The sequence below is a fragment of the Bactrocera oleae genome, chromosome 6 (assembly GCF_042242935.1).
Source record: "Bactrocera oleae isolate idBacOlea1 chromosome 6, idBacOlea1, whole genome shotgun sequence".
Lineage (NCBI taxonomy): Eukaryota > Metazoa > Arthropoda > Insecta > Diptera > Tephritidae > Bactrocera > Bactrocera oleae.
Window position 1 is genome coordinate 28198698 of NC_091540.1, and position 27191 is coordinate 28225888.

General features: G+C 37.9%; 1 protein-coding gene and 1 long non-coding RNA gene across 2 annotated transcripts in view; both read left to right on the forward strand.

Annotated features, from left to right (window-relative positions):
• The window catches only part of LOC118683502 (uncharacterized), a 43591-nt gene extending 38328 nt beyond the window's left edge, over nucleotides 1–5263 (forward strand). Inside the window, exon 3 of the long non-coding RNA XR_011396990.1 lies at nucleotides 4384–5263. This is a non-coding gene — a long non-coding RNA (uncharacterized lncRNA). The remainder of the gene's footprint in view (nucleotides 1–4383) is intronic.
• Nucleotides 5264–6005: 742 nt separating this feature from the next.
• Nucleotides 6006–27191, forward strand: part of dos (daughter of sevenless) — a 104092-nt gene continuing 82906 nt past the window's right edge. The window contains exons 1-3 of the mRNA XM_070112173.1: nucleotides 6006–6223; nucleotides 10478–10784; nucleotides 18865–19337. Of these exons, the coding sequence (XP_069968274.1) occupies nucleotides 6155–6223; nucleotides 10478–10784; nucleotides 18865–19337 (849 nt within the window). The 5' untranslated portion in view covers nucleotides 6006–6154. The remainder of the gene's footprint in view (nucleotides 6224–10477; nucleotides 10785–18864; nucleotides 19338–27191) is intronic.

Below are 27191 nucleotides of genomic sequence, written 5' to 3' on the forward strand. Positions count from 1 at the left end.
AAAAACAAAAAGACTTTGTACAAACTGCTTGTCACATGCGCATACACTTAAAGAGTGCGAAAGCAAATTTAATTGCGTTTATGGTCATAAACGACATCATTCTATGCTTCATTATAACAATTTTTCCAGATCACCCCCAAACAGCGCAAATATGAAAAGAGCCACGGGTTTAGTTGCAACAGCAAATCCCGAAGTGCTAAATCCCGAAAGTTGCCAAGAAGCACCATGCTGCTCAAAGGCACAAAAAACTCAAACGCTACACAGCGAAATTCAAAGTAGAATACTACTACCCACAGCAGTCGTCTCCATCGAACACCGAGGAGAGCTGTTTAAACTTAGAGCCTTAATAGATCAAGGATCACAACGATCATTCATAGCGTCTAGGGCTCAAAATAGGCTACAACTGCCAACAAAACTAGCCAATTTTGAAATCACGGGAATGGGCGGAAGAGTAGTCCAAAACTCAAATAAAATCTGCCCCATTACCCTAATTTCCCCCCAAGCGGATAAGCACATACAAGCAGAAGCTATAGTCTTACCGCAACTTACAAATATGCTTCCAAGCTATCACATAAATAGCAAGCATTGCCAAAGGTGTCACACCTAAAGCTAGCAGATCCCAACTGCAACACTCCCGCTCAAATAGACCTTCTATTAGGCAGCGATCTCATACCACAGATAATACTCGAAGGTATTGAGAAAATTTCAAATACACTTCTGGCACAAAACACTATTTTGGGTGGATCCTAAGTGGACTAGTTTCGGAACCAGTTACCACCATGACCACTCAGGTTGAGGAAATCTCAAACGAATACCTCAATTCACAATTGAAAAAATGTTGGGAGTTAGAAGAACTCCCCCCCCATATCAATCACAACCCCTGAAGATCAGTATTGTGAAGACTTTTACAAAGCCACAACTACTAGATCAGATAATGGTCGGTACGTCGTACGACTACCACTAAAACAACAATTTCCCAACACCATCGCCTTAGGTCACTCTCGCACCTCTGCAATACAGCAGTTTCAAAGTATGGAAAAAAACCTACTTAAAAAAGGCGAACGCAAACCAGTATATGATATTGTGTTGGAAGAATATCTCCATTTAGACCACATGGAGGAAGTTAGTCCATGCGAAAAAATCATAAGTGGCAAATATTACTCATTTTACTTGCCTCATCACGCAGTAGTAAAGCCAGACAAAAAAACAACTAAAGTAAGAGTTGTTTTTAATGCATCAAGATCTACTAGCTCGGGGAATTCCCTAAATGATATCCTATTTACGGGACCCACGCTCCAACCAGATTTAATGCTACTAATTTTAAATTGGCGTATATTCAAATACGTATATAACGGAGACGTCGAAAAAATGTATAGACAAATAGTCGTACATCAAGACGATCAAGATTTTCAGCGAATTATTTTCCGAAAATCTCCCAATAGTCCACTACGCGACTATAAACTTAAAACAGTTACCTTTGGCGTCAACTGTGCCCCATATTTAGCCATTCGAACACTGCACGAATTAGCAGAAAACACCAAGTCAGAATTTCCTCTGGCAACCCAGGTGTTAACACAAACGTATGTAGACGATATCCTGTCTGGAAGTCACAGTCTTCCACAAGCATACGAGTCACTAGCACAAGTGACACAAGCCCTCAAAACCGCAGGGTTTCCGTTAAAAAAGATAACGGCGAACCACCCTAATATCTTAACGGACATACCTAAAGAAAATCTGTTGGATACTAATTTCCTTAAATTCGAAAAGGAAAGTACAACAAAAACTCTGGGAATCCAGTGGAATGCGATATCTGACCAGTTTTCATACACTACAGAGTCAATATCTGCATTATCTACCATAACAAATCGGCAAATCTTATCCTCTGTGGCAAAACTTTTCGACCCCGCAGGATGGCTTTCGCCAATTATGATACAAGCCAAAATCCTAATACAAGAATTATGGTTAGATGGAACCGACTGGGACGAACAAGTAAAACAACTTCGTTTAGAAAAGTGGTCCCAGTTTGCGAGCACTCTAAATGATATCTCACAGATACAAATCCCACGATAAGTAAATTATGCCCCAGAGCACAAAGTCGAACTACACGGCTTCTGTGACGCTTCTGAAAAGGCATATTGCGCAACTATATATGTTCGCACACAAAGCGACTTTGCGACCACATGCCACTTACTAGTAGCAAAAGCAAAAGTGGCTCCTTTAAAAGCAATAAGTCTACCACGACTTGAATTATGTGGAGCGCTACTACTAGCCAAACTCGTGTCCATCGTACAAACACATTTAAACATGGCACAATATAAATTATATCTATGGTCCGATTCCGAAATTGTACTAGCCTGGTTAGAAAAACCACCACATGCATGGAAGACGTATATTTCCAACCGAACGTCTCAAATACTTGACCTAGTAGGATCAGCCACTTGGCGACATGTAGCCAGTGCTGACAATCCTGCTGATCTAGGTACAAGAGGGTGCAAACCCCTGCACCTTGTCACCACCACCCTCTGGTGGAATGGCCCCCGATGGTTAACAGAATCTCCTGATTCTTGGCCACAATCGCCCATGCGCAATATAATTGCCCCGGAAAGTCGAAAAATCGACTCCTTTCATGCAACATCGGATGATACTGACATCCTTGAGTGATTCTCATCGTTCCCCCGAGCCCTCAGAGTAGTTGCCTACATGATCAAATTTATAGAGCAGCTCAAAACTAAAGTTAACGAAACACCTCCAATATACCCCCAATGCGATACATTAACGCACCTACACTTACAAAAAGCAAAGGGCGCTCTTATCGCATCTACTCAAACGCGCTACTTCAGCCGAGAAATATCATTGCTAAAAGATTCGAAGCCAATCGATAAAAAGAGCTCAATTTTAGTACTAAATCCATTTCTGGACACAAAGGGTTTGCTTCGTGCGAATGGTCGGCTTGTCAACTCCAGCCTGACATACAACGAACGACATCCCATAATCATACCAGAAAAAGCACGGCTTGTCACATTATATCTGCATTATGTCCACATACTGATGCTACACGCCGAGCACCGCCTCATGCAACAAATAGTCCGCCAAGAGTTTTATATTCCCCGTCTTAAGCCTCAAATAAAGAAGTGCTTTTACATGTGCAAAGTTTGCACAACGTACAAGCAAAAAATGCGAACGCAGATAATGGCAGCACTTCCACCTGAACGCTGCAACTTTGCTCTGCCCTTCACAACAACAGGTGTCGATTTTGCTGGGCCTTTCCAGATAAAGGCTTCAATGTTAAGATCTCCCACTTTAATGAAAGGCTATGTGGCAGTTTTTGTTTGTTTTACGACAAAAGCTGTTCACCTTAAGCTATGTACAAATCTGACGACAGAGGCTTTTCTCGCGGCATTCGCTCGCTTCGTCGGACGGCGTGGTTTTCCTTCAAAAATAATGAGTGACAACGGCAAAACGGTTATTGGAGCCAAAAGAGCCACTGAGAAACAGTTTGTGGACTTTATCATACAAGTCTTACCTGAAATTGTACAGAAGTACGCACCTCAAGGCATTAATTGGCAGTTTATCCCCCCAAGCGCTCCTCATATGGGTGGTTTATGGGAATCAGCTGTAAAAAGCTTCAAATCCCACTTCAAAAAAGTAGCTGGAAACTACAAGTTTAATTATGAAGAATTCTCGACCTTATTAATTCGAATTGAAGCCGTTCTCAATTCACGGCCACTAACGACACTCTCGCAAGATCCCTCAGATCTCACAGCCCTAACTCCAGGGCACTTTCTAAAAGGAGCACACATTCTGGCCATACCTGAGCCAGACGTGGAGTCGCTATCCTTACAAAATAGATGGGAAAGAATTAAAATTCTCTATCATGATTTCAGCCGCCGATGGAAGGAGGAGTATATAAAGGACCTTCATAAAAGGTACCGCTGGAAAACTCCCGAGAAGGCGCCAAAGCTTGGAGATTTTGTTTTAATTAATGACGATTGTCTTCCCCCTACGACTTGGTTGCATAGAGAAGCTACATCATGGTTCCGACGGTCATATACGAGTAGTTGACCTCCGTACTCGAAACGGAACGCTAACCAGACCCCTCGTTAAACTATGCTTCCTTCCAATCTCAAATAATAGCGAAAACGCATGTAGTAAACCATCCGTTTAATAATACCTACAAGAAAAAAATCGAAATATCCGTCTAAATAATCGAAAACAGAAATAAAAAACCGCAAATATAATATTACAAATTACAATCATATATACTAACAAAATAATGGGTAGACTAATACGATCACCAAACCAAATAAAGTTGGTCACATATAGAAAGATATCCATACTCTATACCACTGAATCGTATTAATCACGCCTTTTTTCTCCATACAGATAGATATGGATACTGAAATGCATTCCACCCCAACGCCAACAATGCGATCGGCCATCACTGTGCCTCGCCTTGGGATTATGCCAACCGCGACGCCCCGAACACCAGCCGCAACCGCACCGTCAACCACCGCTCGTAATAGTATTCGAGCATCCGCAGCCGTTCCGTCTCCACCTGAGGCGCCCCATCGCATCCGATGCCCCCTTTGCTGCCGTCCCCACAAGTTGCAGCACTGTGGGCTCTTCAAGGGCATGTCGCCGACACAACGCCAGCAGGTTGCCCAGGCGCATGGGCATTGCAACAATTGTCTGGCACATACACACACGACGCAGGAATGCGACTCCGGTGCTTTGTGCCAAACGTGTGGCAGGCAGCATCACACGTTGCTTCACCGTACTCCGAGGCGAGAGTGTGGCACGTCGCCGAAGAACGGCACCCCGATCTGAGTCCCGTCCATGGCGTCAGCACAACGTAGCACCAACTAGGCGTAGGCTGAACTACGTTGCAACAGCTACAGCGACTGCTAGGCTGAACATTCGCCTAGGGGGGCCCTGATGGCCAAATGAGTTACAATTCCCGCCCCGAAGAACGCAGACACACCACACACAAGACAACACTGGCACACACACCACACACAACACCCACACACCACACAAGGATCTCTACACAACACACCGAACAAAACATCTGTCCTCGAAGCGGACAGTCTCTTCTCTCAGCGACTGTCGAGTACGAAACACCATTCCTTTGGCGCGCGTGTCAATCTATCCCGGCTATCAACCACGTTTTATTACCTCTCCACTGGATTGTGACCAGGGAGTGCGTTGAGTTTGCAATTATCAAAATAATTTGTAATTTTTGCAATTATCAAAATAAAAGTTTGTGAATAATTTTGAAACGAAGAAACATACGCTTCTCATTTGCGGAATAAAGTGACAAGTAAGTGGTGGTATTAACAGAGGGTTTTATTGAAGGCGATTGGGTATTGTTATTTAACCCACAACGAAAGAAAGCGTTATCTCCCAAATTACAGTGTAATTGGGAAGGGCCATACCAGTATATTAAACGACTCAATGATGTAGTGTATCGCATACAGACCATTGGAAGACCAAGGAATAAAATGAAGGTTGTTCATCTGGAACGACTTGCAGCGTTTGGTACCGCAAATATCTAATCGGGACGATCAGACTTAGGTAGAGGGCAGTGTGACGAACACGAGTACCAGAACAAATTAGAATTGACGATAAACTGCCAGAAGCAACTAAAGAGTGAATTCGTAGTTGCCAGAATGTTCTAGTAGCGAACTTGTGTTAAAAATTTACTATATAAGGGCTGCCGGATTGTGCAGCAGACACAGTTCTAATTAGAGTGTTGCCGTGTTAAGAGCAATTAAGCTATAAGCAATAAGTTGTAAGTTCGAATAGCGAGCAATAAGTGTTAAGTTGTTGGAATTGGAAATTAAGATAAGTGTATAGCATTATATTATATAGCAGGACAGGATTTTGAATTTGTTAGATTGAATAAAGAAACACGGTATCTTATCTATACTTATATACTTATCTGCAGCTCTGTTGGAACAGATTGTCATTGTCATATTTTCTGACACAATACCGAATAATCGATAACTTTCGCCGCAGTAATAATTTTGTTATTAAATTTGTTGGATTATTTATTCATAAAGCTGTATAAACCAATCAATCGGTTTTTAAATACATTTGCTTTCTTGGTTTTCATAACTGGCGTGAAATACTTATTACTTTAAAATTAGCCGTTATGAATAAAGAAGTTCACTACGAAGGTTGGTTGATAAAGTCACCACCTTCTAAGAGGATATGGAGATCGGTATGTTAAGAAAGTGTTTATCATTTGCATAAAATCAATGCATATAAAATATTTGCTTGTTTTCTCATAATGAGGTACATTACATGTAAATATACTCTGCTTTTTATATTTATGTGGTACAGTGCATGGTTTATTGACCGAGAAGGGAATTAGTAAATCCGATGTTTCAAGTAGTCTTAGGTCCCTATTACGGTTTTCAACTCAATTACATTTTGGTTGAAGTTTCGGTACCATGTTTTTCAACTCAACTCAAGACTCAACTGCATTTTGGTTTACAACTTTGTGCCAATAGGGTAGAGTAGCTAAGAATTTACAACTGCTTGTTAGCACATTTAAAGGGTCGGCTTTAGTATACCGTCCCAGGCTTTCGGGGATAAAATGGGTATGGACGGATAGAGGAGATCCTCCATATCAAGAATATATACAGATATAGCCGCGAGAAACTTAAAGTTTTCTAGATATTTACGTTTATACTTGAAAATTTCAACTATTTAAAGTACGTATTTTTGCGGTTTAAAATGAATTATACACTTATATTGTTGTGCGTTGTCAGCATGGAGTCACATAATTTGTGGCCTACTCCCTATTATGTTGATATACATTGCCCTGAAGTACGATCAAATTTTCAACTGTAATCATTGCTCATGTTGTCTGTAGCAGGCGCTTAAGTTGGATGTGTTTTTATGAGATAGGCGATTTTCGTTTGTTCAAAGATATGGAAAAGATTATGCGAAAAAAATTAACTTTAAAAAGTATTAGAAATTTTAATAAAGGCCCGTGCTAAGTTTGTAATGAAACGATCCGAAAAAAACGCCCGCATTTGTGGAAAAACAAGTCATTGCATTTGCACCAAAACAACGCTCTTAAATTCTTGGCCAAAAACAATACTGTAACAATGCCCAACCTCTATATTCGATAGACATGGCTCCGTGTGACGTTTCCAATTCCAAAAATAAAGAGAACCCTAAAAGGCCGTCGTTTTACAATCATAGAATGGATTAAAAGTGCATACTAGAAGAGCTAAAGGTTATCCCAAAATTCGATTTTGTTAAGTTTTTCAATGATTGGTGGAAGTGCTGGAATACATACAGCTGTGTTGAAATAGCAGTGCAGCAGAAGCGAAAGTATAAAACGTTTTTTTTTTGCAAAAAAATGTATGTGATCAATGTTCGGAAGAGAAATACTCTGCTGAACAAAAGAACTGGTTGAATCGTTATCAGATCGATGTTTATGTTTAGTTTCAAGTTGTCTGATTTCTTTGAAGCCAATGCGCTTCTGCTTATAAACCTTAAATAGATCGATTTCAGTCGATGTACATTTTAAGTAAGACCAACGCAATGAATAGAATCTAAGACATTTCAACATGAAACAAAGCGACCAGACTAATCTTTATAATTACATGTTGGAAAATTAACAGCCATGTTACAATAACAAAAAATATGATTAATAAAAAATAATTAAGGAAGGGCTAAGTTCGGATGTTATTGTTGTTGTTGTAACGGTTATCTAGTCCCCGCTTGGATGGTAAGTGATAGTTTGGTTGTCGTCGAAGTAACCTAACGGGAGGCCCAAGAAACAGGCTGTTTCGACGGGGTCGGACCATAGGGAAAAGGGTGTTAGATGAGTTGGGTTTGTTGGGCATGCAAAGAGGTGGTTAGTATCATGCGGGGCCTCATCGCATGCAGGACATGTGTTTGGTATGTCGGGGTCTATTCTGGATAAGTAGGAGTTTAACCTGCTACAATATCCGGAACGAAGTTGCGAGAGGGTCACTCTGGTTTCGCGGGGCAACTCGAGCTCTACGTCTGCTATAGGTGGTGGTTTGACTCCTAGTACGCCATTCACTGAGAGGGAGTCGATGAAGGTGTTAATGGCTCCACTGTGAATGGCGGTCAGTGCTTGTCTGTAGTTCGTTGCGTCCGAAGTCCGGTCGGCGTACTGTCTGATGTCGTCGACGTAATCAAGGAATGACCTCTTGATGTTCCTAGGAGGCGGTTCCGCTTCAAGCAGGCGACTGCATGGGTGATTTCTACGAAAACACCCCAGCATAAACTGCTTGGATAGGAGCTCATTATGTTCCTTAACCGGAAGCATAAGAGCCTCACTATGTAGGTGTTCAATTGGGGACATCAAGACGCACCCCGTGATAGTCCGGAGTGCAGTGTTTTGACAAGTCTGAAGCTTCCTCGTCTGCGTTGCACTACAACCAGGCGACCAAATTGGAGATCCGTAGTTTAGGACCGGCCGGCCGATTGCCTTGTAAGTTGCCAACAACGTTTCTTTGTCTTTTCCCCAAGAGCTGCCGGCGAGCGACTTGAGGATTTTGTTGCGGCTCTGTACTTTGGCAATTATCGCGGTCGTGTGAGGAGTGAAGGAGCACAGACTGTCCAATGTGACGCGTAAAATTTTAAGGTTATTTACTGTCGGAATTTTTGTGCCATTGACTGAAATGTGCAGTACTCCTTCGTCCAATTTGTGAAGATGGTCGCTGTGGATTTAGTTGGGGAGAGTGTTAGGCTCCTTGCAGAGAAGAAGTGAGAAAGATCGGAGAGGTAACTGTTTACTTTTGAGCACATGCCATCGATTCCATTGCCCGACGTCAATATCGTGCAGTCATGAGCGTACGAGGTCACTGAAATTCCCGCTGGTGGCTGGGAGAGTTTCGAAATATAGAAATTAAACAGTGGTAGGGAGAGGACACCGCCCTGCGGAACCCCCTGTTTATTTTTCCTAAGTTTGGAGTTTAGACCTCGAAACAGTACGGATGAATGCCGACCGCTTAGGTAGTTCATAGTCCACCGCTTCAGCCCTGGAGGGAGCATTGATTGTTCTAGGTCCTCAAGTAGCGTTGTGTGATTGACTGTGTCAAAAGCTTTTGACAAATCCACCTCTAAGAGGATCGTCCTCTCGCAGGGTGGCTTCTGGTTCAGGCCATGAACTATCTGGGCGTTTATGACGCTAAGTGTGCACTTTTCGGAAGCCATGTTGATGATCTGCTAGGCTCAGGTGGTGAGTGAATGACGGGAGTAACAAGGCCTCAAGTGTCTTCACTACTGGGGAAAGGAGAGTTATCGGGCGATAAGTGAATAAGAATAGTGGGACCACTCTTCCGACTTTCCATACATCGGGTATTTGAAGAGTGGATATCGACAAGTTGAGGACCTTGGTGAGATAGTTTACTCCCGTTGGGCTTAGGTGTTTTAGCATCAGTATGCATATTCCGTCAGTGCCGATGGATTTAGACGATTTCGCCTTTTTGATGACACTCTGAACCTCTTCATCGGGGAAAATAAGTGGTGCGCAGTCTTCTCCAAAACCATTCTGTGGATGATACGGTTGGCCCACTGAGAGCTCATCCGCTGCCGTGCCTATGACATAAGCCCACCCAGTCATGTGGGGACTGGCTATGCATTAAAGCATAGATTGCTAGCCTGAGTGGTTATTATATAGGTACTCAGCACATATGAAGAATTCAATGCAACCAAAAACCTCTCTCAGATTCTCTCTCCCCTAGCTGCTGAATGCTGTCCGGACTGCTTATTGGTTATTCGCAGCTTTTCACTATTCGAAAACTGCGACCCGTTTATTTATCTACAGCTCAGCGATTCTCAGATTACCCCGAATCCGCGACCACAGTATTTGCCTTACGTATTAAGACGAGCGGTCTACAACCATTGATTCTTGCAGAAATTGTGAGATCCGTTTTTCTTACCCTGCTGATATAGAAATTTGTTTGGAGATTACTCCTATATTGCCTCATAAAATGTCCTTTACCATCTTAGTGTATGGGGTCTAACTGTTATTGTCTGTGTTACTCCTTTGGCTACTTTCGGATATCTTTAGACTTTCCAATCAAATGCTTCATTACAATTGAATATTTATCCGTTCATTTTATGTTATTGTAGTATATAATATATGTAAGATGGCTATCTGGTTAAACGTTCCAGCCTTTGTTCAAATTTCCCCTAATGATTATAGGATGTTTCTTCTTTGTCATGCTGTTGTTATATCGATAAAAAATGGTTGAGGAACGTTATCTAGGTGCCCTTCATTTGTAGGATTAAAATCCGGCCTCTTAGTAAAGCATTACTATAATACTTGGGTTTACAGTTAACCCTTTAATTTAATCATTCATTGTATAAATAAACAAAAAGCAGTATATGTATATTTTAACTCTTATTAAGATCATGGCAATGTTAGTCATGAAAAGTTAAAAACAAAACTATATTATTGCTTTTATATTCTGTCTTGCAGCGTTGGCGTCGTCGTTGGTTTACACTAAAGCAAGGAGAAATACCTGAACAATTTTGCCTTGAATACTACACTGATCGTAACTGTCGAAAACTTAAGGGCATAATTGATTTAGATCAATGTGAGCAGGTTGATTGTGGTCTTCGGTTGGAAAACAGGAAACAAAAATTTCAATACATGTTTGATATTAAAACACCGAAACGGACCTATTATTTAGCTGCTGATTCTGCAGAAGACATGCGCGATTGGGTTAATTGTATTTGCCAAGTATGCCACTTGCACGACACTAATCATTCATTGGAAGATAACGGTAATTTTTGTTTATTTATTTTAAAGAGACCTAATCAAATCAAAAATATGATTTAAGGTGTATAATCTTAATTTTACTTTGGTAATTTATCAAAATAAATATAGTTAAAAAAAAAATACGCTTTTAAACAAACTAAATAGTGAAAAATAATTCCTTATATAAACTGACCGAAAACTACTTGTATGTCTAGTTATACAATGTAAGGAACTATTTTTAAATTAATATGCTTTAAAAGCATGTTTTCAGTATTTTAAATCATACTTAATCTTTAGACACACGTGGTGTTTTCACTTTCTTTAAGGAGGCGTTTGAGTAAATTTCTTATTCAAATGACAGTATGAATACGACGTTTCACATACGAAATTTGGTTTAAATTAGTTCCATAGTTCCTAAAATTTAGGATTTCACCTAAAGGTTGGTAGTGCCACGCCCATTTTTAAATTTTTACACCTCCTATAACGCTTTTCCCTACCATCTTGCTTGTGAAATTTAATGCTTAGTGGGCGTGGTTATTAATTGATTATACCCATTTCACAGCGTATGCTAAAAAGACTTACTCCCAGCAAATTTGGTTGAGTTAGCTTCAGCGGTATGAAAGATATGTACATGAAACCATTTAGGGGGCGGGGATACGCCTAATTTTAACAAAATATCAGCCAATAGGTATCCCAGGTACCAATTTACAGTGCTAATCTTAATTTAGTGCCTAGTTATGGCACTTTATAGTTTTTCTTTTAACGTTATTAAAAGGAAATAGCTGTAAACACGGATGTGCGCACTAACTTTCAACACAGCCGTTTTTACTTATATGTTACTAGAATTGAAACGAAACTACGACAGTCTTTTTGAGCTTCTAACCCTACCCATTGTAGCGACAGAAAGCATTCCTAAAATAATTTCGAAGAATGGTAGCGGGTTCATAGTCTTTGGCGGGGTGAAAATCAGGTCCGTTCCGCTTGGGTATACCTGAATGTTGTAGGAACGGTTTTTTTTAGTAATATGTATTAAGGGGACTAAGAGAAGTGCGATACCTAGCATCAGGATTGCTGCGCACCGTCTGATTCGAACTGGCATTGAGTCTAACCCAATTTTGAAGCAATGTATCTGCTACGTGTGCAATGAAAGTCTCCATCCAATGTTAACTATGGTTAGGTGTAAAACGTTTTCCTCCAGTACTAGAAGTTCGGCAGTTAATTCCTTGTGTAAATTCTGAATACTGAAATATCACATTGGTCCGTAAAAGTGATATTTAAAATTTGAACACCCTCTGTGTTTGTTGTCCATCTGATGGGATTACAATTTTAATTTACTTTATTTATTATTAAAAGTTCAAAACCGGATGTTTTATTTCCATAAAATTATAACAATATGTAAATAGTTACTCTATATCTTAAACGTTCAATATAGAATAATTTTAAATCGTCAAAAATGTTAGCGGTTTTTATTAAAATAATCTAAAATGAATATTTTGTCCGATAGGGCTACAATGTAAAATAAAATAATCATTTGAAGCGTGCTCACATTGAAATAAGTTGGATATCCCTGTTTAATGCCGTCCGACTCACTTGATTTGTCCGTATTTTAGTGGTCGGTATGAGAGAAAATGTAAACGACTGCTTTAATTATTTTAAGTAACTTTTTTTTCAAAAATTGTCTTTTCTCATAAATCTCAGGTCGTTCCCAGTTTTAATTTATATTTCTGAGGTCTGAAGAATACGGCGTTGTTATTCAGAGACAGTTTTTGTGTAATATTTTGTTTCGTACAGTGAAATTTCTATCTGAAATGGCAGACATGGATGGGCTTCTAAAGATTTTACTGCGTTCCTTTGGTATTAAAATTGTTTGACCTAATAATCAATAATATTTGGACTTCAACCAATATACCACATATACCATAAATCGAGAGTAATTTATGTAAAAATTACGTCCAAAAATTGTTGAAATCGGATTTTAACTTTTCAGGCCCCCGATAACGAATATGTGGACTTCTATGGCAGACTTTTTACCGAAAATATCGGTCAATCCGTGAGATCTAATATTGAAATTCAGTGAGGATGTTTTTATGATAACAAGCATTCGCTTGAGGGATATCTTAGTTAGTTACATATTTATTAACAACAAAAGAATACCGGAAAAAATAAAAAAGGTTAAAAATTTCCACAACTAGCAGCTGATGAATTCGGGGCAGCAAAATACCTATGTATATCTCCGAAAATAATTTTAATATTCAAAAATTCTCTTGTAGACATATTCTTGAATTGTGAAGCTATAAATAAAAAAAATGAAAATAAAAAAAATAAAAATAAAAGGATTTTTTTTCTAAACAAGAGTACCCCTTGATTCAAAAATGGGTAAAATGTGGTCAATACTTCTCCTAGTCCCCATATACATAATGTAAAGATTTTCGTTAATATAATATAAATGTTTTCAAACGTCCGGGTGACTTTATATATCTTATATATTGGTAATTATGTGAGTTATCTTAATGAAACTCAGAGAGCAATTTTCCTGGTAATGATGTGTCGTAATCCCAAAATTAAATATAATCGGGTCAATACCACTCGTACGAATTTCAAACATTGGATTGGTTAAATATCGATAAATGATGAGATATCTTTGCAAAATGAAGTGTACGTATAATACTAAATACAATATGGTCTATTGTCGAAAATGTGTGAAATCAGTCCGTGAATTATCCCGGCTCCCATATACTACATGTCCTAATAACAATTTTCTAGCAGACTTAATGTTAAATATGACGGACAGTGTGTGAGTTATTTTTAAAAAAATAATAATTAGTGGAAAATGTTCTCAAGTATAGGTACTTGAGTAATTTCAAAAGCTAATGCGATCAACACATACTTTCCTCTGGTGGATGTTTTTCTCATGTACTCAATATATTAAAATTAGATTTAAATATAAATATCTCGGACACGAAATAAAGTGTAATGGTGAATCTAAGTAAACGTATGACCTATAATATAATATAAGTTAATAAGATACCAAATATGATTGTAATTCGTTCACGATTTCGTCAACCAATGAATGTTGAACTTTTACTCAACTTTTTTATACTCTCGCAACAAGTTGCTACAGAGTATAGTAGTTTTGTTCACCTAATGGTTGTTTGTATCACCTAAAACTAATCGAGATAGATATGGAGTTATACTGTCTGTCCGCGCAATCTATAAATTGCAGAAAAATTAAGTTATCTTGTTGAAACTTGCTACATATTTTCGTTAGCACCCACGATAGATCGGAATTGCAGATCTAAATGGTTAAATGTACATTAGGGTTTGTAGAAAAAATGCTGGTGATTTGAAAAATAGGTTCCTAAACAGCTCTAAGAAAGTCTCTCCAAGTATGAGCTCTTAATGGTAACGAGAATATCCTCTGCTTCGCAGTTTTATATTTTTTCTTATTATCGGATAAAAATTCAAATCACACTTCCAACTACTTGAATAAATATATCGTGTCATAGATTTTGTTGGAAATTGAATGTTGCTATCAAAATGGATGAAATCGAATGACAACACTTTGCAGTATACAAATTAAACATTAATAAAGTTATCAGAATAAAATTTTTCACAAGCTTTTCAGGGACCCAAAATACGATGTGTCTGTGAATTGGCAAATTTTTGCAGTATTAACCGTCTATTTCGCCCATTCCTTCTCAATGGCTTGTTTTAGCTAGTCATACCGCTTTGTTGACCTAAACATTTTTGAGAAAAGTATGCCCCACAAATCTCTATTGGATTCAGATCAGGACTTAATGCCGGCCAGTGAAGTATCTTGCGACGTGGATAGGCGCGTTATCTTGCTGGAATACCCAGTTGTCGTCATGATATTCCGCAACAAATGTGATTAGCAATTCCACATTTTTTTTTTTTTGCTGTCATACGACTCGGATCAAAGCAAATGGGAGAATTCTCTTTAGCGCTAAAAGTAGACTGCATTAGAGAGCCACCGCCATGTTTACGCTAATAGCAAGATTTTTAAGGGTGCCGTGAATCCCTTCTTTCCAGAATATGTATTTTTAGAAAAAGGAAATGCGTGCCATTTTATGGCGATCTAACAAGTGGAATTTAGGCACTTCGATTCATATATAAGATTTAAGTCCTCTTTCAAAATTTGATTCACACGTTGTCTTGACACTTGTGACCTAATTCCGCCTTGATTTTGGAGCAACTCATTATGCATACTCTCTCCTTAGTTATTTTTATGAGTCCGATAGTAGAGATGTTGACGGCGCGACAGTCAAAAAACAAATACATCATTTTGCACATACCAGTGCAACTCGTTTAACTATTTTCTACTAAGCGGCACGATTTGCATCGATTGCTTATTGAATAGAATAGATATGAGGTATGCACCGCGACCTAAGTTCTATTGTACCCTTCCCTAAGTCACAACGACTCACTTAGCCCCAGCACGTGGATCAATTCCAATATACTGATAGGTGCTAATGAGGCGTTGTGATCCCTATTCGCAAACATGGATCCGAGGACCTTAATTCTGCGTCTGCAAACTGCTATGCTGTCTATTAGCAGGTGTTCTACTTGTATGGTTTCCATCTCAATGTCGCAGAACTAGCAGTTTGAACAAGAGGCTAGGGCCATGTTGTATAGATGCTTTTTGAGCTTGCAATGGCCGGTGTAGAACGCGACAAGTAGCCGAAATTTATTTCTAGGGAGATTGATTACATTTTTAAACCTGCTGAGCTCGTAACCACCCATTAGCAATTTGGCATGGCGCATGCATTGGAGTTGTTGCCAATGCCTCTCCCTGCCTACTCTTTCCTCATTACGGAGCAGCTCCTTTATGGTATGTGGACCAACGGCGATACACGGCTCTAGTCCTACCATTCTGGTGAAAACTGCATAGCCGGCTAGCTCGTCAGCCAGGCATCCAAATAAGGTGCACTTAGCTGCGTTTTGATAGGCTGTTCACTTTCAGTGCTGCGGGAACGTACGCATTGCACGCGACGCGCATTTGCAGGCAAGTCGTTGCATCTTCGATAGTTGGAGTCCTACTGAAGTCTACGATGCTTTAGAAACTCAAGCCACCGTCCCATATGTGATAATCGGTCTCACGATCATGGTGTACATCCACTTTATAATCCTTGGGTTGCAGCCCCAGGATTTTCCGGCATGTCGGTTGCGCACCATGAGTGCTTTCGTAGCCTTGACTAAGGTCAGGTCCACATGCTGCTTCCACCGTAGACTGGAATCCAGCGTGAGACCTAGATATTCTTGCCACGCTTTCGTGAGACGTATTGTCAAAAGCACCTTTGATGTCTAGGACTAATTGGCCTAAAAAATTTCGTCATAGTCTTTCCTTCCTAACTTGGGTATGAGTATTACCTTTGCAGTGCGCCATGGTTCTGGAATATATGCTGGAAAAATGCCATCCGTATCCGGGCACTTGTATTTTTCAAAAGAAGCCATAGTCCTCTGCAGTGAAGAGCTGTTTTGCGACTATCCAATGCTATATGCATTATAATATGCTGGTCTTCTCGAATTGTCTTCGGGAAATGCGCATGTAGAAGAGCTGTGGCTCTTTCTTCAACGCTGGACGTATAGGTCCCATCCAATCTTTAAATGGCTAGTACTGTGCCTTATGCAGCCTTTTGGCTTCTGGTGTTGAGGAGACCTTTTCACTGATCTTCCTGAAACCCCTATGTTTTGCTGTCCTACTCTCTTTGTTGGCCTTGTTAAATACTTAAATTTACCTGAAATTTTAGAGAGTTTTCTTTTTATTGACTTGTCTATGTCTGGAACCAGCCCTATTCCTAAATTTTTACTATTTTCAAAAAATTTGAAACGAAACAGTAAAAGATGGTACAAAAATTGTTTTTGTTTATTTTTCAGACTGTCGCCATTTCGTGAAATTTTTTTTCAAACTCTTTAGTAGTTCCAGATATTGCGACATTATTCCAGATTAATAAATTTTTTCCGTTTTGATTTTAGATTGCTGGGAGGGTTGAAATCGTGAGGATGGTCACGCACTAATTTTTTCAGACCCCCACTATATCAGCTGCTAAAATTTGAATTTATTTTTTTAATATACTGAGAAAATGCAACACTTCGGATTTTTGGTTGTAGTATGTGTATACTTTGTTTCCTCTCACAATGAAATTAGATGGATATCCTTTTATCACTTATTCCTGCGGTATGAATTTGCTCTCTCGACGTATTATTTGATGCATACTTACTTATGTATATGTTCAATAAGATGGGGATTCTTTTGTCGCTCATTATCGGTAAATTCTGTTTTCCTGTCGCTATATGCGTTCACATGAGCGAAAAAAGTCCAGCAACTCGAGTCAAGTTTTTCTGTCATTCCTTTTCATAAAATTTTCGCAAATGTTTGTGCAGTTCGGTTACGCGTGTATTGCATAGTTCATTTGTATATTGGTATGGTTGTCTCTGATTTTGCTTACAAGGAATCACCATGAAAGTGGTAGAACAATATTTAGAATACACGCTAATAATATTTTTAAAGAAAATCTTATGACGGGAATTCCATAATCCATCAGTATGTATTGAATGCCGCTATAAATTTTCAAGGCTAAATGTATGACGCGAATTTCCTAATCTGTCGGGAGTTATTAAAACCCCATTCCTGAATTAATTACATTTCTTGTTATAAATAAAATGTAAATTGAAAGAAATATATATGAAAGCATCTTAATGTTTTATGTAAATATATAAAAGGTAAAAGTAACTTAATTTTTAATACTCCTAAATGTTATTAAAAATTGAAATTAAATATATTGAGTATCTTAATTTTATCCTTATTCACAATTTTTCAAAATATTTCTATTATTCTGTGCATATTTGCATATTACATGCAAAAAATAGATAACAAAATTCAAATTTCCGAACTCATCGTACATATTCATTTGAAACCGAGCGCTATTGCAACCGTGAAACGAATTTCAAAATGAAAAGGAATTCGGAATTGGGCAACAGCGAACTGTTACGAACAAGAAAACCCTTCGTATTTCCTTGTCGTCCCCCGCTCACAAAAAACCGGTTGGGGCGACAAAAGCGTCCGTGTGTGAGCTGGTACTAAGTGGGATTGCTTATATGTTATTACACAAGTATGTTATTTTTATGACATTTAATTGTGCTATTCAATATTATTTAGAGAGGTGTTATGAAAAATACTCATGGTAGCCCCTGTACATATGTACATAGAGTTTAGTTTTTCAGTCACGTGTAGCTACTGGACTTTTTTTCATGGATAAAATGATCCGAAACTCTTTGATTTGAGAGAGCGCTGTCAAAGTCCACATTTTTTTATAACATTTGACAGTGGTGCCATTAACGAAGAAGTAAGTTTTGAGGTTTTAAAATGTATTTCTTGGGTACTTTTAGGTTTCCATTTTACAGAAAAATATACATAATTAAAATTAGTTTAACAAGCTAGATATCCTATATGACTTCTAAATATAAGTACATGTATATTTTAATCACAAAAGATTTTCAAAATTAACGATACAAAATAAATTTAACAAAATATTTTATAATAATCAAAACACACAAGTTTTAAATAACCTAAACATGATCCTAATTTCTTTTTTATATACTCAATTAACAAATATCTTTTGATAATTTATTCGGAAGTCAAAGTTTACATAACATTTGCTGGGAATTTTAACCAAAATAAGTTTATACGTTGGCAATTGGTACTGCTAAGCAAAAGAATACTCTGCGACAAAATACCGCTCTTTCTTAAAAACAAAACTATATTAAATCTCTTTAAATAAATATTACAAATATACGTAAAAGGCAACAAAAAATCTGATCTCACAAATTACCCACTGATTTCGCAATTTATTTCTGCGGGATTCTTAGTGGTAGTTCATGGTTTTGCTTGTCATCTGTTTAGTAGCTCATGAACTCGTTTTTCTTGGCAGCACTGAAAGTTCATGAGCTCTTTTAGAAGGCAAAGAGAGGAGTTTCGGATCATTTTATCTATGCTTTTTTTTTGGCCGGATTGAGAATACCCTATTATGTTGTAAAATGTATACTACAAAATGTACTGGATAAATACTTTTTTATCTTCATTTCAGTTAAATCGCGTGCGTCAAACAATAAAAATGAAAATTCTGTAGAAGCGCCGAATAATACATTACCACGAAAAGATAATCAAAATAGAGAAATAAGTGAAGAGAAACTAGGTATTTTAATGCCGTCACCGATATATTACAATAACGTTTCTAAAAATAGAAAGTCGACTTATGCCAACTCGGAACAAAATAATCTAAGTTCGGTTTCAAATACTGCTCGAGAAACCACAAATACAATCAATCTAACTACTGCAGTTTCGAACAATGAAAGTAATATTTATCTTAATACATCTATAACATCTCATCAAAATCATGAAACGAATGGTGCAACGCGAAAAGTTCCAGAAAATTTAAAACTGCAGAACTCACCTTTATTAGAAACATTGACACTTAGTGTACAATCATCTCCTTCATTAAGCACCTGCTCTGGTCCATATATTCCAATTAGCGAATGTTTCTCTGGCACACCAAAATATGTGAGTAATTATTATAAATAATTAATATAATATTAAACAAGTAAGGGCTAGTGCGCGTATAACCAAACATTTTATACTATCGCATTTTGCAAGGATCAAATCTGGAGAAATATTTTCAGCTGTTGGCAAAATTATTTATTAACAAGAAAAAACGTTAATTTCGGTTGCACCGAAGTTGCTATAATACGATTAAATGTTGTGAAGATACCTCGTCAAATTCAAGAGTTTTCCATACAAGCACTTGAATCCGATTGTTCAGTTTGTATGGCAACTTTATACTATAGTGGTCCGAGGGACCAGTTCGCGTATATACAGGCGGACATGGCTAAATCAACTCAGCTTGTGAATGGATTACCATCAAAATTGGTATTTTATTAACTTATATTGAAGGTCACAGATCCACTTAGTTTTATTACTATATATTACTTCGCGTCAGTGAAAGTTATATTAAAAGTATTCTCAAATAAGATATATATGATATACCGTAAACTTAACCGAAGAGGCTAAATTTAATATATTGAGTTGATGTCGAAAACGTAAAGTAAAGGATCGAAATTCATTATATTAGGGATATGAGGTTCGGACCAAGATCCAGACCAATTCCATTCATATTCAGCTGTAGATCACATAATTTTTAAGAAAACTAGTGCATTTAACTATGAGCTGCATTTAACTAGTTTTCTTAAGAATTATGTGATTTACAGCTGAATATAAATGGAATTGGTCTGGACCTTAGTCCGAACCTCATTTAAATATTACACATTTTGACCCACCTTAACGGTTTAAATATTATATATGATCGATATGTACGATATAAAGCTAACCGGAAGTTTGATTACCTTATATTTGGGACATAAAAGAAGTGCCCGATTTTATCTATTTTTGGAATTACTATTGTTAACAGAAAAAAGTGCTCTCTGATTTTCATTTCACCAATTTATAAAGAGTAAAGTCAACTAGGTGTTTGAAAACCCTGATATTGGTAACAAGGCTGGGGGGTGTTTTCACCGCGTTTTAACCAATTTACAGCTCTGTTCACATAGCCTCACAATAGTCACCACCCCCACTATTGTGAGGTTTTTGAATTTTGTGAGCTTTACCTTATGTTGGCGTAAATTCAAAAGCTCAAATGCTTACAATTTCCTCACATTTTTGTGACGTCTGAAAGCAACCCTCACAATACAACATTTGTGTATGTTTTGTTTATTTCAATATTTATAAGAAATTTGTAAATATTTGATTGAAATAGAATGGAGGAACTTTTTTCAAGTTCCTAAGTATGAATAAAAAGGCTTCTATGTGATTTAAGAGAAATTCTGAAATTTTTAGAGGTGTGTTCTTTTTCGTTTCAAAGATATACATTTTTGAATTTCGGCGAAATAGTATTTTTCTATTTTTTCAACATTTCAAATTCAAAAATTTATATCTTTAAAACAAAAAATAAAACACCTCTGAAAATTTTAGAATTTATTTAGATATGTTAGAGGTATGATAAAAAAATTTTGAGGCCAAAATTTTCCCGCGACGGGTACTTTTAACAATTTTGAAAAAAAAAATTTCCTATACCTTTTAGTGTCCTCTATGAACGCACCAGCGTTTTTTTCAAAATATACAATAGTTTCTCAAATATTGAATAAATAAACTCATAAAATCGGAAAAACAGTGAAAATTTCAATTTTGAATAACTTTTAGGAAACATTTTTTTAAATTTTTTCCTTTGGCAGAACTTCGTTTTATGATGAGACAAAACTCACTGCCAAAATTCATCCAAATCGGTGGGGGTCGCGTCCAACTATTTTTCGATTTGACATGGAATGACCCATATACATACATATAGTACATATGTAGTAATAGCATTCTCAAAGATTTGGTGAATTATCCACGAGAAAATATGTAATCCTAACTATTACGAGAACACATACAATACGAGACAATATACAAGTACAAAAGAAGAATATGCATGCAACATGCATTCAACATTTAACAATACAAACATGTTTAGCTAGTTTTAGAATAAGTAAAAATACACATGCATTGAGTTGTACACAAAAAAGAAAAACGATATATATAAGATAGATTTCTAAAATAGTATAGAATCGAGGAAAATAGTGAAATATCCTAAAACCACATTTTGTACGCATAAAAATAAATGAAATCATTATATTTACATCAAAATGATTAAATTTGCGAAATTAATTACTAATCTTGGTTATCCATTTCTCAATTTTTCTTTGTTTATTTTTATAAAACAGCTGTTTGACAGCATAATGTTTCTTACCTCATTTGGTGACTTTATAAGCTTATTACTTATGAGGTTAAAGGAAAACAAGAGAAAACGTTATCTTCGGCTGTGCTGAAGCTATAATACCCTTCACAGGTGCATTTCTTTTAGTAACTACTATATGTATGACTACATTTGAAAACGTGACTTGCCAACGGTTTGCATCCAACGGAAAGCATTTTGCTAGTTCTTTCTAGCCAGGTTCTTTGCTATAAACAATCTTCTATTCGAATTAAGGTTAGTTATTGAGGTAAATAGATCTTTCAATGATTCAATTCAATTAATTAATGGAAAACAAAACAAATTTTAATATTTTTAGAAATTAGAAAATATATAACATATAATAATATTTATTATTCTATAATACTTTTTTATATGATACCTATATAAATTACAATAATTACATCTATGACTTACACTTTATATTATAATACAAACTTAAATTTAATAATATTGAATCTAACATATATCTATATATATAATATATCTATTTTCTAAAGCTTAAAAATATTCCGTCATGATCACTATATGGTGTTTCATATGTGATACATGAGGTTATTGCAGAATCCATGGTTGTCCATACCCAATCTATTGATGTTTCCTGTTTTGTTGTGGCGACCTTAGCCAATGAAGATTGAAATCCTAACTGTTGCCATCGAGCCTCCAAATCATCAGTTGCTGTTAGGCGACATATGTTAAAGTCACCAAGGACTACTGACGGTCCATTATACTGTTCAGTTATCTGACGGATATTATTTTCCACTTGGTTTCTAAATTCCGGAAGTGATATGGAAACTGTTGAATTGTTTACGTTTAACAGTTGGTAAACGTTTGTTGAACCGGTGTCGTTTCTTGAAAATGATTCTTCTGATAGACCTGGGCACCTATCTTGCTTGTAGTATATTATAAGGCCGTTGGCAGGGCGTCGTCGGGATGATCTTTTTTCTCCATCAAGGCGTGCAGTAACACTGTAGCCTTCTATTTGGAATTCTTCTTGAGGTAAGGCCCATGTCTCGGCAAAGCACAGAATATCAACAGAACAAATCAGCTTGTTTGATCTAATATCTTCAATATGCTTGTTTAGGCTCCTTACATTTTTATAATAAATATCTAGGCGTTGTTCCGATTTTTCAGTCAAAAATCTGTAGCATGTCGTCAATGCTCCTTCTGTCTTCAACCTATTAAGTTGAGTTTTAATTGGATCCTGCGGTCCAAATGGGTTCGGGGGAGAAAATGTCCCGATTATATACAACCCATTGGCACTTGTGGCTCTGCTACATCCTACATATAAAGCTGATCTGCTTACTCTACCCTCTAGATGAACAGCAACTTGTGTGTATGTTCCACCTTGACTTTTATGTATCGTGATGGCTTCAGCTGGAATGACCGGAAACTGTCTGCGTTCTATGGTTATTTGCTCATTTCTCTTGTATTGGAATGATCGGACCACGCTCATGATTGGTGTCCAATCTGCATTGCGACTGTGAGGCTGCTTGGAACGTGCAAAGCTTCCAACTCTTGATTCTGCGAATTTTATCCATAGTCGCACCACTGAACTTTCAGATCTTTGTGATTCGGAATCAACCTGCATTAGTTCCCCCGTAGCACCATTGACGAGACCATCACTTATGCTTATGTTGACTGTCACCATATATTTGATCGAAGTCTTGAGCTGCAATGTATAAAGCATTCCTTGTGTTTCCGATGGCTTAAAAGACTTCACAGCTTCTAAAATGTTTGCCCTGCTGCGTTCTGTTAGGGAACTGGACTTAATTGTATCCTTCGCAGTCGAAATGAACTCCTCGGTCATCGTGTTCGCCAGTTTAGTTAAATTAAAATCATTTGCTCCAGCATTTGAATAAAATAGATGGATGGCTTCGTTCGGTATCTCATTAGAGGTCTTTTCCCTGATTTTGATTAATTGGATGTCAGCGTGTGTCATATTTCCGTCTGACATGTTATTTAAAGCGATAGCAAATGCTTGATCTTCACGCTGGCGCATTATTTCAGTGAGCTAAAAAGTACCGAAATTGATCCCAAAGCGGTGTTCCTGTAATTGTACTGTAATTATCATTCCTATTCGGCGCAAATATCCATCGATCTCCTACTGGCGGCAGCTGCTTTAAGTCACCAAACACGATAATTGGTATGCCTCCAAAGTAAGCGGTGCTCCTGAAAATTTGCTTTAGCCTGCAATCTAAATATGCAAACATCTTTGCTCCAACCATTGAAATTTCGTCAATTATAATAAGCCTAATATCTATGAGATTGGCATGAATTGTGTTTAATGTGTCACTATTTAGCGGCCGAAGATCGCCGGAAGACTGGTTGACAGGGAGTGAAAAAACCGAATGAAGGGTTAGGCCCCCAATTCCAAATGCTGCTTTGCCAGTGGGTGCGCAGAGTCACACCTTGGCTGTTTCAGGGTTGGTTCCTGGTACACTATTAGCTCGCAATGTCAACGATTGATATATAGTTGTTATAAGCCGACTCTTGCCCACTCCAGCACCGCCTCCGACATATTCGAAGAAGATTTCCCTTTTACTGACATTGTGCATTACATGAGCAAAATATTTTCTCTGTTTGCTGTTAAGTGACTGCACCATTGCCAGTAAATGGTCTTCTAATATTAGAGGTGGGAGTTTAATTAATCGAACCGCCTCTTCCTCTTCCTCTGTATTGTTGTGCTCTTGAAAAACATTAATGTCTCCTGTTTGCTCTGGAACGGCTAGAGCTCTAATTCGGAATCTAAAAGTTGTGAGGCAGCTCGATCATCAGCTGTTTCTTCCGCTGTGACATGAAGGTTTTCCAAAATCCGGTCTAGTTCGTTCTATGAAAATTTGTCATATATGAGCTTATTCAGCTCAATTTACTCCTTGTGTTAATTGCAAATACTCTCGACGTCATTATTTAATAAGTCTGTTTCCTCATTTCTTCATGGGTGAAACATCATGGCGGTTTCTCTGAAGAAATCGGCTCTTGAACTTTCAACGCTAAAACGTTTCCAACGCAGAATAAGGGCTTCCTTCCTTTTCCTTAGAAATCCTGATCCATCCTTTAATGCCATTGGAAGTGCAGCTGTCGTGTCATCCTCGTTCTCTACTTCGTTGTATTCTTCCTCCTGTAAAGCATTCAATTCAAGTCGCGGCTTTATCATCCTTACTCGGTTGTTTGGATGTGATGTATTTATAAATATTTCCCCATTACTGATAGATGCAGTCCCAAAATATTATAAGCTGCTTCTTGAGCCGATATTTCCGATCCATTTACAAATTTGTTTCCGATGTGCTGCAGTTTTCTTTTAATGGAGAAATTCCCTGCATTTATTTCCTCCATGGCTTGTCTCAATAATGTTGATACTCCTCTATTGGATTTATTTATATAATTAACGATATAGCTGCAGCAAGCGTATGCGTCCAGAATGAATTGAATATCCATATTTGCTCTATGCAATTTAAGGATATTATTATTATAGGCATTTAGAAGCCTGTCTGAACATTTTTTTCTTTAGGAAAATGTGTGGCTTTTTTACAGATAAGCGAAGAGCAAGCTTGTATCCTTCATAGTCAGTGTTGATTCGCTCATCCGCCAAAAAATTTTCAAAGCAGTTCAACCGTGTTATTTCTTCCTCTGGGAGATCCGTTAGAGTTAATAGTTCCTGTATTTTTTGGAATTGAGCTTTGTGTTGCTCAATACCTTTCTCATTCTCCAAAGGGAAAAGTATTTCTGTCCGTGGCATCGGCGGATATGGCATGTTGAATCGACACACTTGTTTTCCATGTAGGTCTCTTAGGCAAGCTCGACCATGTCTGTGTTTTTGATACTGAATGAATTCCGGTAAGTCCAAATCATCCCCATTGGTTGTAATGTGTCGATCGATGAATGTTTCAACATCATTTGTGTTGGTTAATCCATCACTTTCCAATTGTGGTGCGTTACTTAGCCAGTACATGCCATGACAATGTGGTGATCCCCTATACTGGAATTCAATTCTGTGGTAGTAACGGACTACTAAATTCTCTCCAAATAGTCCGTTCTGTAATAATTTTAGCATTTGGCGGAATCGATTGTCGAAATACCTGGAACATGTAACTGGATCTGTCCTTATCAGTCTCGCCTTTCAGAGCTCTTTCAGAGAAGTAGCTTCCTCTTCCGAAATGTCTACTTTATCCACCAGTTTTTTCAATATGACTAACAGCTCAGGACATTTTGTTTCTGCAGCAGACATTGTGATAAAAAATGTTGGCAAACCAAACTGGCGGATCATGGCTAAAACTTTCTTCTTTTCAGCCTCCCAATGTGCAGGTGAGGATCGAAGTCCTTTGAGTACATGATATCCTTCATCATGCTGGATAAGGTTGCTGACAAAATTTTCATGCTTCACATTTGCAGCAGTTATATTCCTCGATCCAGACTGATTACGCAGGCAAATGGAAATTGCATTTTTAATGCGCTCTAACTCGTAGAACTTATAAATATACAGGAGCACGTCCACGCGCACACAACGCCGATCATAGCGTCGAATTTCAGAACGTGCAATTTTACTATAAGTTGTTGTAGATGTCCTCTTTTTTCCGCAGTAAATCGTTGGATACGACAATTCCTGAGCATCGTCGTCGGTTGTAACGTCCCTTGGGCATCTACCTTGTCCTGGTGCCATTGCAACCCGTTCAATGGATCGATTTTCAACGGGTTCATTGTCCATTAAAGTCTCCTGACCACCTGGATTTAAATGGCACAGTTTCCTCGTTTCCAGCATTTGCCAGTCAATCACTTGACATTTGGATATTATGCTTGACGTAGAGCTCTGTACCCAGCAGATAGTTTAGTGCCTCCAATATTTTTGCTGGTCGCACTGTCTCCGTCAAAAAATTTTGTTTATATTCCAATCGACGTTTCAAAAGCACTTGAATAATATGGCTGTTATCAAATCTTGGTGGAAGCATGGTGACTGTCTCTACAACTGAAATGGGGATATTCACCACTGCTCCACGAATAGCACATTGTCGTTCATATCCTAAGGAGATGATGCGCATAAATAGGATCCTCGGTGATATCAGTCTTTCTTCCAGACACGTTAAATCCTCCAAACTCCAACCCGATAGGCAGATATTTGGTATCTTGCCCTTCCTAACAATACGATAGCATGTGTTGCAAAAGTTGTACTTTTGGTTCGAAGACGGAAATTTTGATGACAGATAATACACTTTTCTAGCATCTTCTGAGCGCGCAAATTTTGTTGAAGTCTGACATTTTTCTAGTTTTTTCACTTGATGAGGGAACCAAGTGCCACCGCAACACACGCATATTTCAGTGGGTCCTTTCTTTATCAACAATGCGTGCATATCAAAGATATTGGCAGCTCAACGTTGACGTTGACGTTCTTGTTCTTCTAGCTGTGCATCAGGAGAAAGTTCACGACGTCTTCTTATATTCCTCCTGATTTGCCTCTCGCTTTCTAGCTGACGATTTGCGGGATCCGATCTATGCAATCGTACTCTTTCCAACGTTGATTCCTGCTCGTTTGCTAGTTGTTGCCTGGTTTGCTGGCGGGTCACTCTTCTTCGAGAAGA